Below are 13,366 nucleotides of genomic sequence, written 5' to 3'. Positions count from 1 at the left end.
ATGGAAGCGTATGACACTTGTTGTATTTTGTATACAGGTTTCTGGGAGTCATCAATGAAACACAAAAGAGGTTTGTGGGTTTCTCATTCTAAGGAATTTTCAGCAAATGGCAAAATGCAGACTGCAAAGCTGAGTCAACACATATCTAGCAAAGAAAATGATTGTACGTGTGAAATTGAAATGTCTGTAGGAAATGACAGAATGTGGTTTGTCAATCCTATTTTTGTAGAAGAATGTCGCAACACAGAGACAGCTGATGAGCTTCCTGTTGCAAACTGTGCTGAAAAGCCTGTAACTGAAGCTACAAAAATTGTATACAGGAGACCTCCACCGCCACCCCCCTTGCATCACCCTCCCCTCCCTTCGGTTCCTCCCTCTGCTCCTCCACCTAATTATGTACGTTCACCTTTCCATTCACCCCCTCCAGGGCCTTCATTACCTCCTCCTCCTCCTGATCCTCCCCTCTCTCCTGTAAATACTTCTCAAGCACAGTTACAAGTGACACAAGATGAAACACTTTCTCCCAGTTCTTCTTCTGATACTCTTATGACTTCAGTTTCTGATTCTTCACCGCCACAGGATTCTTGTGTGCCACCCAGTTCTCACCCTCCTTCTCTTCCTTGCTTACAACAAACTTCAGGCACTTTAAAAGACTTGTCTGATATACCTACAATAACTTGTTTGGATGCGCAACTTGTTGGACAAACTTGCCAAGAGATGAAAATAAATAGCTTAGAGGAGAAGAAGGAAGATGAAGCAGATGTTTGCTCAGGTGTAGCCCAGACCCATAAAGATGTCCAAACAACAAATTCTATTGGGTTTCCACCAGTGGTTCCTAGAAGACGACAATCTGGTAAGCCTTCTGAAAAGAAAGCAAATAGTTTAGGTAGAAAAGATGAGCTACACAAAAAAGAAAAACCAAGTCCTCCCGGTATAAATACTTCAGTTAAATCTCAATCACATGCCAAACCAGAGGCTCATCTGAAAAATGAAGAGACCACATCTCTGCAGAAAGAGCTAGAAGAATCAACAATAAAGAAAAGAAAACCTCCACCAGTTCCACCACCAAGAATCAAGAAGCACTCCAACAAATCTGCTTCTGCATATTCTGTTCATGGAAATCCAGCTGCAAAAGAAGTCTCGACTGAGCAGAGGTACTCAGTGCCCATAATTCCACAACCCCATAGCTCCACCAACCAAACCCCAGCTTCCAAAACAAAGGAACTTAAAGACTCTGATAAATCTATGAATTCAAAGCTAGATCAGGACCCCACTGCTGAGCAGGATACCTATTCAACCAGCAGCAATGAGGATGAATTAGAAAAGATAAGCCGGCCTTCCATTAAAAAGACACAGTCATTTATGCTCTCTAAAAACAGATTGTCCATAGTGGCCATTACTAATGTCTTTACTGCTTTCATGTCCAATGACAGAAAAATGCAAAAGAAAATCACTGAGCTGGCTCAGGATAAGGACTCATACTTTGGAAATTTGGTCCAAGACTACAAAACTTATAGTTTAGAAATGATGGCCAAGCAAAGCTCTAGCACTGAGATGCTCCAGGAGATCCGACTAATGATGACCCAGCTAAAGAGTTACCTAGTGCAGAGTACAGAAATTAAGTCTATGGTTGAATATGAGCTCTACACAGATGAAAAATTAGGTGAGTTCTACATTTATATATTTATTTTTTGCTGAATTCTTGAAAAGATAAGGTTGTGTTGCAACTGATCATTATTATATTGATAGAATTATATTTTATACTATTAGTACCATTCTGTTTTTAAATAATTTTCTGGTATATTTTGAGTTCTGTATATATTTTTTTTAATTTTAAAACTTTTCAGTGCTATTTATTTACCTTATGGGGAAGTGGAATTCAAATGTATTTTTTCATAATAAACAGTAAGTGCACAATTTAAAAAACAAGACAAAACTGATTTTCTTCTGTTTTAGGATTGATACAGAGCATACAAATTAAAACAGATTTCCAATGTACCTTTATTATCTAATTTGATTTGTTTTCTTGTTATCCTTAGTTGAAAAGTTTACGTAGGTAAACTCAGGAGCTAGCTGCGAATTGTTGGCTGCACATATATATATTTTGGCAGTTGCTCACCCAATGTGTTCAGCTAGCTCCCAGCAGTACATTGCTGTTCCTTCAATAAGGAATACTGAGAGAATGAGTACAGAATTTCAGCTATTTGTTGGCCACCCTAGGGTTTTATACAAAGTATACAAAGTAATTTGTAGCCCTATAGATTAGAGATTCTAATATAATTGATTTGTATTCATGATTCAGATAAAGAATACAATTTTAAACAACATTCTAATTTACTTCTAGTATTTAATTTGCTTCTTTAGATATCCTTTGTTGACAAAAATAACAATACACATGGGTGAGCCAATCACAAGAGACATCTATGTGCAGCTACCAATCAGCAGCCACTGAGCCTATTTATATATATATGCTTTTCATTAAAGGTTATCAAGAGAATGAAGCACATTAGATACTAGAAGTAAATTGGAAAGTTGTTTAAAATTGCATGCTCTTTCTGAATGTGGGTTTCATGTTCCTTTAACTAGTGAGCACTACATACCTAGGAATGCCTATTTCATGCACACACAGATGTATATTTAACATGTTTAGCTGTTTCTTGTGAATATACTATATGGAAACATTTTAATTAAATAGATGCCCATTGTCACAGGCAAAGATTCAAATAATCAGATTGTATGTAGTATATAAAATGTATTATTATTTTTTTAAAGTAGTTTTTAATATTTTTACACAGCAAAAAAAATGTTTATAATGTTTAAAGGGAAATTGTGCTTCATGATTCAGATAGAGCATACAATTTTAAATAGAGTTGCCACCGGTTCGGTCTTTTGTGTGTCCGGGTCTGATTCAAACAGCCACAGGCAAAGAAGCTGTGCATTTGCAACATACTGTACATGCCTACAGTTATTTCTCTTGTGTGTGTTTTTGTGTGGGAGTGTTTCTTCTGAGTGTGTCTGAGTGTATGTCTGTGTTTGTGAGAGTGTGTGTGTCTGTGTTTGTGAGAGTGTGTGTGTCTGTGTTTGTGAGAGTGTGTGTGTCTGTGTTTGTGAGAGTGTGTGTGTCTGTGTTTGTGAGAGTGTGTGTGTCTGTGTTTGTGAGAGTGTGTGTCTGTGAGAGTGTGTGTACCCTGCAGCATGTGTAACTCATAAGTGTCCAGTAAAACATGGCCGAGGTGACAACCCTAGTGTTAGTGTGTGAGAGAGTGTGTGTGAGAGGGAGAGTGTGAGTGTTAGTATGTTAGAGTGTATATGTGAGAGAGTGTGCGAGAACGTTGGTATGTTAGAGTGTATATATGAGAGAGTGTGTGTGAGTGTTAGTATGTTAGAGTGTATATGTGAGTGAGTGTTAGTATGTTAGAGTGTATATGTGAGAGAGTGTGTGTGAACGTTGATATCTATGTGTGAGTTTGTGTTTATGTGCTATTATACATTGTGTGTTATGTACAGCGCAAGAGTGTTCGAGTTTGGTCTGAAATAAAGCTGGCGACTCTAATTTTAAACAACTTTCCAATTGTTATATTATCCAACTTGCTTCATTCTTTTGGAAACCGTTGTTGAAGGAGCAGAACTGCACTACTGGGAGTTAGCTGAACACATTAGGTGAGCCAGTGACAGGATACATATGTATAGCTAATAATCAGCAGCTAGCTCCCAATTGTGCGTTGTTACTCCTTAGCCTACCTAGGTATGATTTTTAAAAAAGGATATGAAGAGAAATAAGACAATTAGATAATAGAAGTAAAAGTTGTCTATCATGTGTATTGAAGAGCAGCAGTAAATTATGTTAATCCTAATCCTGCTACATATCTCTCCCTAATTGTCTTTATCAGATAACTTTTATACTAACTTTGACTATGACTAGCCTTCTTCTCTGATTGGCTCCTCCAAATAAGGCAAATGCTGCACAGAGTTTGGCTATCAAAAAATAACTGTATTCAATTAATTGTTAATTTGTTTAAAAAATGTTAAGACTTGGCTGATGTTGTTTTATAGCACTGTTTTTTTATCCTCAGGCTTCCCTAACAGACTTTTTCAGGATTACATTAAAGGGATAGTCTAGTCAAAATTAAACTTTCATGATTCAGATAAAGCAGCAATTTTAAGCAACTTTCTAATTTACTCCTATTATAATTTTTCTTTGTTCTCCTGGTATCTTTATTTGAAAAAGCTGGAATGTAAGCATAGGAGCTGGCCCATTTTTGGTTCAGCACCTTAGTAGCGCTTTCTGATTGGTGTCTAAATGTAGTCACCAATCAGCAGGCCTTACCCAAGCGCTGAACCAGAAATGGGCCGGCTCCTAAGCTTACATTCAAATAAAGGTACCAAGAGAACGAAGAAAAAAATATAATAGGAGTAAATTAGAAAGTTGCTTAAAATTGTTACTCTATCGGAATCATGAAAGTTTAATGTTGATTAGACTAATCCTTTAAATGAGAGTAGATAAAATAACTGTGTTTACTAATCAGCTGATTATTTCACCTGTGCTCTAGTTCAGATATCCTCAAAACCTGGCCTGTTAGGGAGGCCTGGGGACAGGTTTGAAAACCAGTGTTCTATAGAAACACAACAGAAATGCCTTAAAATTATAAGGTGTTTACTGTCCCTTTAAATCATATAGTAAAATTGCCGAGCAGGTTGCATATATGAAGAGCTAACAAACCATCACATAATTATCTTCAAAGCTGCATTGTAAATAATTAACCATTTATATGATTGTAGCATACCCCCCAACTTTCCCGATTTTCACGGGGCAGTCCAGATTTTAGAGGTCTGTCCCCCTGTCCCGGGTTGCTAGCCATCTGTCCCCCTGTCCCGGGTTGCTAGCCATCTGTCCCGATTTGCCCCATGCATAAATTTTTTTATTTTTTTTTGTAATTCTATTGGGCCCATACTCAGAAGCAGCTGGCTTTGCTCTCACAGGGTTAGATACCTGTTAGATTCCCTGTGGAAAAGGAATGGTGTGTGGGTTAAGCAGGAGTAAGAAGGCTGTATACACTCTGACCACGGGTAATAGTGACATCTCTAACCTACCTCTGGTAGTGATGATGTCTAACCCCTGGTGATAATACTAGCATGCCTTCAGTTTTATACAATGAGCAGTGCTTATACCAGGGTAACGAACAGTGGCAGCCGCAGACTGCCAGCTAATGTGTTTGCCAACCCCAGGACCCCATACAATGATTTACAGATACCCATATATGATGTAGTGTGTGTGTCTATCTGTATCCATAACTGTGTGTATCTGTATGTATAAGTTTATGCTATGTAGTGTGCGTGTGTCTGCATGTATAAATGTAAGCTATGTAGTGTGTGTATGTGTATCTGCATGTATAAGTGTGTATCTGCATGTATAAGTGTATGCTAGGCAGTGTGTGTGTGTCTGCATGTATAAGTGTATACTATGTAGTGTCTGCGTATCTGCATGTATAAGTGTATACTATGTAATGTGTGTGTGTATCTGCATGTATAAGTGTATACTATGTAGTATCTGTGTTTCTGCATGTGTATGCTATGTAGTGTGTGTGTGTGTGTGTATCTGCATGTATAAGTGTATGCTATGTAGTGTGTGTGTATCTGCATGTGTAAGTGTATGCTATGTAGTGTGTGTGTATCTGCATGTGTAAGTGTATGCTATGTAGTGTGTGTGTATCTGCATGTGTAAGTGTATGCTATGTAGTGTGTGTGTATCTGCATGTGTAAGTGTATGCTATGTAGTGTGTGTGTATCTCAGGGGCGTATTAAGGCATAGGCCAACAGATTTTTAAGGGGCAGCAGAATTTTGAGTCCTTAGGGCCACTCTACTGAACTCAGGGCCGGGTGGCTAAATCAACCAATTACTAATGGCTTAAATGGCTGTCCCGGCTATTGCTATCCTATGGGATTGTATGTGGGTGCGAATGACGTGGTGACAGTGGAGGCGGAGTTCACTTGCGCAGCCTGGCCTGGACTGAGAGGGAATGCGGTATTCTTCCTGGCTCCACCGCGTGATTGAGACTCACACAGACTACACAGTGCAGTGTGCACTACAACGTGACCACTGTGAAACAGCATATGCCTTTCTCCCTTCAATACATCTTCATTAGGCATTAAAATACTTAAACGGATTAGTCACTAAATACTTGTACATTTACTGTTTGTCTATCTGTCATACATGCAAAGAATAAGTATTTATTGCTGAATCTATAAAACTATGTGACTTAAAACACAACTGAAAATATGTTGTATGCATTTAATACATTCAGAAACAATACAAGTATATACTTTATTATGATTGTATCATGTGACTTGATCCCCTAGGATACAATTCCTAAACCTATCATAACTACTGTTGTATTTTTTAAGTACTTTTAAAGGCCAGTTTGTATATTCATTACATATTTATCCAAGCAGATATTTTGCTTAAATAACTGTAAATCACCAAAGAAGATGTTTAAGGTTAAACAACTACCTACTGACAAACTATCATGCAGTGAAGGATATTTTTTTCTTATATATATATATATATATATATATATATATATATATATATATATATATGTGTGTGTGTGACCAGAGTTAATGCAAGCCCTGGTGAACATCTACTTAAAGACATTTTTTTTATTTTTTACACCGTGCCCCAAAAATATTATGTCTAAAAAAAAAAGGCCTTAAACCTGGGGTGGGGTGGGGGGGCAGCAGAATTTTGATTGCCTAGGGCAGCATAAAACCTAAATACGCCCCTGGTGTATCTGCATGTGTAAGTGTATGCTATGTAGTGTGTGTGTATCTGCATGTGTAAGTGTATGCTATGTAGTGTGCTACTGTGCATTTTTGCTGACTTTAAATGCCAGAATCTAGAATATTATAGGGGAATGCAAAGAGCAGTTTTAAAGAATTTATTATTAAATGTCCAATTAAGATAAAAATATTTAGCAATGTCTTTGCAAAAGCTAATTAAATACATAGCTAATACCAGTGGTTTGAGCTTGTGTTTGATTTGCTGCCTAAGTGTATTAAAATATGACATTATTTAGAATTATATTTATATTACTATGGTCTTATGATTTTTTAAGCCCCGCCCACCACATTTCAAAATAATTTTTCGCCGCAGGTGGGGGCGGGGTGGGGGTCCCTCTTTTGAATTTTGAAATGTTGGGAGGTATGTTGTAGCTATCCTTACACGACAAATGGCCTGAAGAGTTAAACTGACATCAAGAACTAATTAAAAGCTGTCGGAATTAGCAACGTATCAAATTACAAAGGGAAAAGGATAAGAGAAAGGGAATAGAGGTTTAAGGGGCACTACCGTCCACTATAAAATATATACCTTTATTTAATTTTATTAAAAACATCCAAAAACCAGTTAGCTCACATGTGTGCTATTTTATGTTTGTGTGTCTGTAATTAGTGCCAGGAAGCCACATATACACTTCCAGACCGACGCCGAGGTATCCTGATTATCGGCCGTGCATACATGGAATGTGCATCACTGTGAGCTAACTGGTTTAGGATTGTAAATTATCATATTTTTATCTGCAGTTGAGCATATATATAGGGTATCAGGGCAACCTTTATACTCACAACTGCAGTAATTGTAGTTAAATTTAATCAATTCATTTTTCTGATATACCTCACTGGCTGAGAATCTAAATTATTTCCCAAACCTGGATGTTTTTAATAAAATTAAATAAAGGTATATATTTTATAGTGGATGAAAGTGCCCCTTAAACCTCTATTCCCGTCCTCTCATCCTTTTCCCTTTGTAATTTAGTATCTGTAATTATTAGAGGTAGGGTGCACCTAATTTAGATTTCCAATATAGGGATCTTTATTAGTTTAATTCCACCTTAACTTGCACAGTGCCAGTGAATACACATTTGTCTGAAACAGTAACTTCTAATTTGTGAAGGGTTTGATTACAATGGTTTTTTTCCCGACCCCCAAATCACAGAGACTCTAATAGTGTTAGCTAATCATGCCTGGAAACGCACACTAATGCTTAGCGACAGTTGGGGCAGTTGAATAAAAGAAAAAAGTTAAATAAAGAAATAGAAAAATTATTTGCAAAATAAAACTGTACTGCTGTATACAAAACACTTTGCAAATTACAAGTATAAAATACTTTCTCAAACTGCTTCTGATTTGTTTTTAATGTCCCTTTAAACAGCTGGACTTTGTTTTCACATTGTGCATGAACCTCTGTGGTTTCCCACTGCTCATTTTCATACAACTGCAGAGGAACTATTGTGTTTTGTAAGACTTGTGTGAAGCAAGAAAGCTTACGTGTGTTTGTTTTCTAAACCTTCAGCTCCAATATGTACTAACGTCTGTAGCTCTTTAGTGTCATACAGCTCCCATAGGTACTAAGGTCTGTAGTTATTTAGTGTCATACAGCTCCCATATGTACTAAGGTCTGTAGCTCTTTAGTGACATACAGCTCCCATATGTACTAAGGTATGTAGCTCTTTAGTGACATACAGCTCCCATATGTACTAATGTCTGTAGCTCTTTAGTGTCATACAGCTCCCATATGTACTAAGGTCTGTAGCTCTTTAGTGTCATACAGCTCCCATAGGTACTAAGGTCTGTAGCTCTTTAGTGTCATACAGCTCCCATATGTACTAAGGTCTGTAGTTATTTAGTGTCATACAGCTCCCATAGGTACTAAGGTCTGTAGCTCTTTAGTGTCATACAGCTCCCATAGGTACTAAGGTCTGTAGCTCTTTAGTGTCATACAGCTCCCATATGTACTAAGGTCTGTAGTTATTTAGTGTCATACAGCTCCCATAGGTACTAAGGTCTGTAGTTCTTTAGTGTCATACAGCTCCCATATGCACTAAGGTCTGTAGCTCTTTAGTGTCATACAGCTCCTGTATGTACTAAAGTCTGTAGCTATTTAGTGTTATACAGCTGAGCTCCCATATGTACTAAGGTCTGTAGTTCTTTAGTGTCATACAGCTCCCATAGGTACTAAGGTCTGTAGTTCTTTAGTGTCATACAGCTCCCATATGCACTAAGGTCTGTAGCTCTTTAGTATTATACAGCTCCCATAGGTACTAAGGTCTGTAGCTCTTTAGTGTCATACAGCTCCCATATGCACTAAGTGCTGTAGTGCTATAGTGTCATACAGCTCCCATAGGTACTAAGGTCTGTAGCTCTTTAGTGTTATACAGCTTCCATAGGTACTAAGGTCTGTAGCTCTTTAGTGTTATACAGCTCCCATAGGTACTAAGGTCTGTAAGTCTTTAGTGTCATACTGTAGTTCTTTAGTGTCATACAGCTCCCATAGGTACTAAGATCTGTAGCTCTTTAGTGTTATACAGCTCCCATAGGTACTAAGGTCTGTAGCTCTTTAGTATCATATAGCTCCCATAGGTACTAAGGTCTGTAGTTCTTTAGTCTCATACTGTAGTTCTTTAGTGTTATACAGCTCCCATAGGTACTAAGGTCTGTAGTTCTTTAGTGTCATACAGCTCCCATAGGTGCTAAGGTCTGTAGTGCTTTAGTGTCATACAGCTCCCATAGGTACTAAGGTCTGTAGCTCTTTAGTGTCATACAGCTCCCATATGTACTAAGGTCTGTAGCTCTTTCGTGTCATACAGCTCCCATATGTACTATGTGCTGTAGTGCTTTAGTATCATACAAAGTTTTGTTTTATCACTGAGCACAATCAGTTTTCAAAATACTCCTCACTGTACCCTGACAGCCTCAGATATAGGTGTGGCACTGCAGCCAATGACAGTGTGAGTACAGTTCTATTTAGAGAACACTGACTACACCTACAACATTGATAAAATTACAAACCAGCAGCAGCTTCCCCTGCAAGCTCCATTCTCTGCTAACTGAATTGATGCTAAACCCCATCACATTTTTAATGCACATCATTAAAAGTTATTATTTTATCATTATTTCTATTTGACAGTCCTGCTCTCAGGTGACAATGCACAAGCAAACATGGTACATCCAGGCAGCAGACGTCTAGTATTTGCTGCCTATCTGCAATTTAGTAAATAGGGCCCGAGCATGTCATTTTAAGAGACTTTTTCAATTTACTTCTGTTATCAAATGTATTTGTTCTGTTTTTGTTATTTGTTGAAAAGCATATCTAGGTACAGGGCCGTCTTTAACACAGGGCAAAAGGGGTAGCTGCCCAGGGTCCAGTCTTTGTTGAGGGGTCCAAGAGTCCTAATGTCATGTGACATGGGGGGGACACACAGTCCTAATACTATCACAGTCAAAAGTTCTCTGCTTATATTTATTTGTGAGAAACTGTGCCAGTGTCATGTAACATGCCAAGCTATTGCTATATGCTGTTTTAGGTGTGCACTGTGCAGCACTGAATGCTAAGCCCTAACTCGGCATCCAGCCAATCCCACTGCATCAGAAAAGGTTCTGCTGTGGTTACTACTGTTACCAGGTAACTGCTCTGGTGGTGGGAATTGTTCAGAGTATGGCTGACTGTAGGCGAATGCAGCAGAAAGCTGGAGGGTGGCAGGCACATGTGGAGTTGAATAGCTGCAGCTGCAGACACTGCTCTCTTTAGTCTTAAGACTGTGTGACTCCTCTCACACTGTATCCATGCAGCCTTGGGCAGACAGCATCCAGTCTGCTGGTCCCCTTAGCCCTGCTCTTTCTGCTGTGGCCCTAAGATCAACTAACTGAAGTTTGTTAGGGGAATAGTGCTTTGTAGAAAGGTGTCAATGGGAAGAATAAGTGAGTGCACACACGCCCCTTCCCCGTGCAGTATTGTCTAGTGCAGGGTGAGAGGGAACTTGTTCCTAGCAGAGAAGTGACATGTGCTGCTGTGGCTGATGTATAGTGTCATACTGATACTTCACACATCATTTATAGTTTTTTTTTTCTCTCTGTCTCAGATTTTACAGCTTTCCATAGTAGTTCTGATGTTCCAGTCAGTAAACTTATATTTGTCTGCACCTCAATGCTTCCTCCTCTTTACCTTGCTTTGCTCCTGTTGGCTGCCCTAAATCTCTTTTAACCAGCTAACCTCACACCAGAATCACATTCAAAAGCATATTAAATTAATTCACAGTGCATGAATTTATATATTTATTTACTTATTAATACTGCTTAGGTTCAGTTTCGCATATTGCAATTTATTTCATTTTTTTAAATGATTAGCCCAGCACTGCTTGGCTAATTATTAAAAAAAATATAAAATAAATGTATTTATAGTTGTTTTTTGGGATGTTGGGGTTGAGAGCGAAATTCCATTGGGGGGGGGGGGGCAAAGAAAATGTTTGCCCAGGGTCCAGTCAATATTAAAGACGGCCCTGCATAGGTAGGCTAATAAACAATAATGCACTACTGGGAGCTAGCTGCTGATTGGTAGTTGCACAAGTATCTTGTCATTTGCTCACCAGATGTGCTACTCTGGACCTGATTTTAATTTTATGTTTAAACGTTTTGTAGGAGTGGAAAGCAATATTGCAATAATAAAATGCTTTAACACATTAAAGAATTCTATGTTTGCACTTTTATGTCTCTTTACTTTTTGCTGTAATTTTCTTGACCCTGCAACAGATTACACACCCACAGCAATGAAAAACCAATTAAACATACCCAAGACCCTTTTCAAGGTGTGTGTCCTTGGACTGCCTTGGGTTTTCATACAGCTGTTTGATTACATATTAATTTTAATATAGTAATATAAATGAAATAAAAAAATAAGTACAGAATAAATGGATTAGAAATGAATGATCAGAAAAAGTGCTAAAAGTGAGTTTTTTTGTGTGTTAAATTAGAAGCCATTATTGAAGCAGCGCTATGCAAGTGTGTGTTGAAGCCCTTGAAGTCTCCTATTGAGTCCTACTTGCGGGAGATCCATACTAAAGACGGCTCATTGAGGTTACTTACTGAGAACCAGCTAGTCATTCAAGACACCACGACAACAGACTTGGGCATCACCACCAGTGTGCCTGAAAGCAACGTCATGGAGAAAATTACTCACAAATTTGGAACCATGCACAAAACGTACTCTCCGGAGAAAAAAATAGCTTATCTCCTGAAGGCGTGTAAACTTATTTATGATTCCATGGCCGCTGGAAATCCAGGTAGTTTATATAGTTTATATTTTAATATTTTGAATTACAAACATTTGCCAGATTGTAGAAAAATAGTTCTTCGTTTTACTCCCATTGGCATTTAAAGGGATACTAAACCCAAATTTTTCTTTAATGATTCAGATAGAGCATGCACTTTTAAGCAACTTTGTAATTTACTCCTATTATCAATTTTTCTTTGTTCTCTTGCTATCTTTATTTAAAAAGCAGGAATGTAAAGCTGGCCCATTTTTTGTTCAGAACCTGGGTTACACCTACTTATTGGTGGCTAAATGTAGCCACCAATAAGCAAACACTCTCCAGGGTGCTGAACCTAAAATGGGGTGGTCCTAAGCTTTGCATTCCTGCTTTTTAAATAAAGATAGCAAGAGAACAAAGAAAAATTGATAATAGGAGTAAATTAGAAAGTTGCTTAAAATCACATGCTCTATCTGAATTAGGAAAGAAAAAAATTGGGTTTTAGTATCCCTTTAAATATATTTGTGATGTATACAAGTAAGAAGAGTCCTTTTAACCAACATTAAACAACTTGATAATTTATATAAAATGTTAAGTTCTACAAAATGAAACAACTTGTAGCAATTTCTAACTGAACAGTTTCTAATTCTCAGAACTTGAAAGAAACCCTGCTGACTTCTCAAGGCTAACCCTGTTACATATATGTCCCTAACTGGCTTTATTAGATAATAACTTTGAAATAGTGTACTCTCCACTGGCAAAACTTTCGGTTAGGCCGAATATTCAAAATATTTCCTATTTTGAATATTCGTTGCCTGTGTTATTTGGTATTCGTCTTGTTTTAAACTAAAGGATACCAAATGTGCATGTTCCTTTGCTACCGGTGACGTGTTCACCTGTAGCGTCAAATACTTACCTTTACCACGCTGGAGAGCTGCGCTAATCCTGATCCTTCTTCACAGAGCAGCGGGCGCGCTAATACGAGGCTTAGTGTGGTGGCTCCCAGGGTCCAATAAAGGACCTTCTCCTTTAAAGCAGGCCCTGAAAGCCGCCATGCTTATCCTCCTATTAGGGCTCTGTGAAGAAGAGGACAGGATTAGCGCAGCTCTCCAGCGCATTAAAGGGATATGAAACCAACATTTGTTCTTTCATGATTCAGATAGAGCATGCAATTTTAAGCTTTTTTCTAATTTACTCTTATTAATTTTTCTTCATTCTCTTTGTATCTTTAGTTTTAAAAGCAGGAATGTAAGCTTAGGAGCCTGCCCATTTTGCAGTCCTGCTTTTCA

At 38.0% G+C, this 13,366-nt stretch overlaps 1 protein-coding gene across 1 annotated transcript in view; it reads left to right on the top strand.

Moving 5' to 3' along the window:
• RIN3 (Ras and Rab interactor 3) overlaps window positions 1-13,366 on the top strand; it is a gene marked incomplete at its 5' end in the record, with an annotated part of 196,405 nt that overhangs the window by 153,842 nt on the left and 29,197 nt on the right. Inside the window, 2 exons of the mRNA XM_053710240.1 lie at window positions 38-1,663; window positions 11,802-12,110. Coding sequence (XP_053566215.1) covers window positions 38-1,663; window positions 11,802-12,110 — 1,935 coding nt within the window. The remainder of the gene's footprint in view (window positions 1-37; window positions 1,664-11,801; window positions 12,111-13,366) is intronic.

The sequence above is a fragment of the Bombina bombina genome, chromosome 1 (genome assembly GCF_027579735.1).
Source record: "Bombina bombina isolate aBomBom1 chromosome 1, aBomBom1.pri, whole genome shotgun sequence".
NCBI classification, from domain to species: domain Eukaryota; kingdom Metazoa; phylum Chordata; class Amphibia; order Anura; family Bombinatoridae; genus Bombina; species Bombina bombina.
The sequence above is the reverse complement of the archived record's forward strand: the minus strand, read 5'-3'. Positions and strand labels throughout refer to the sequence as shown.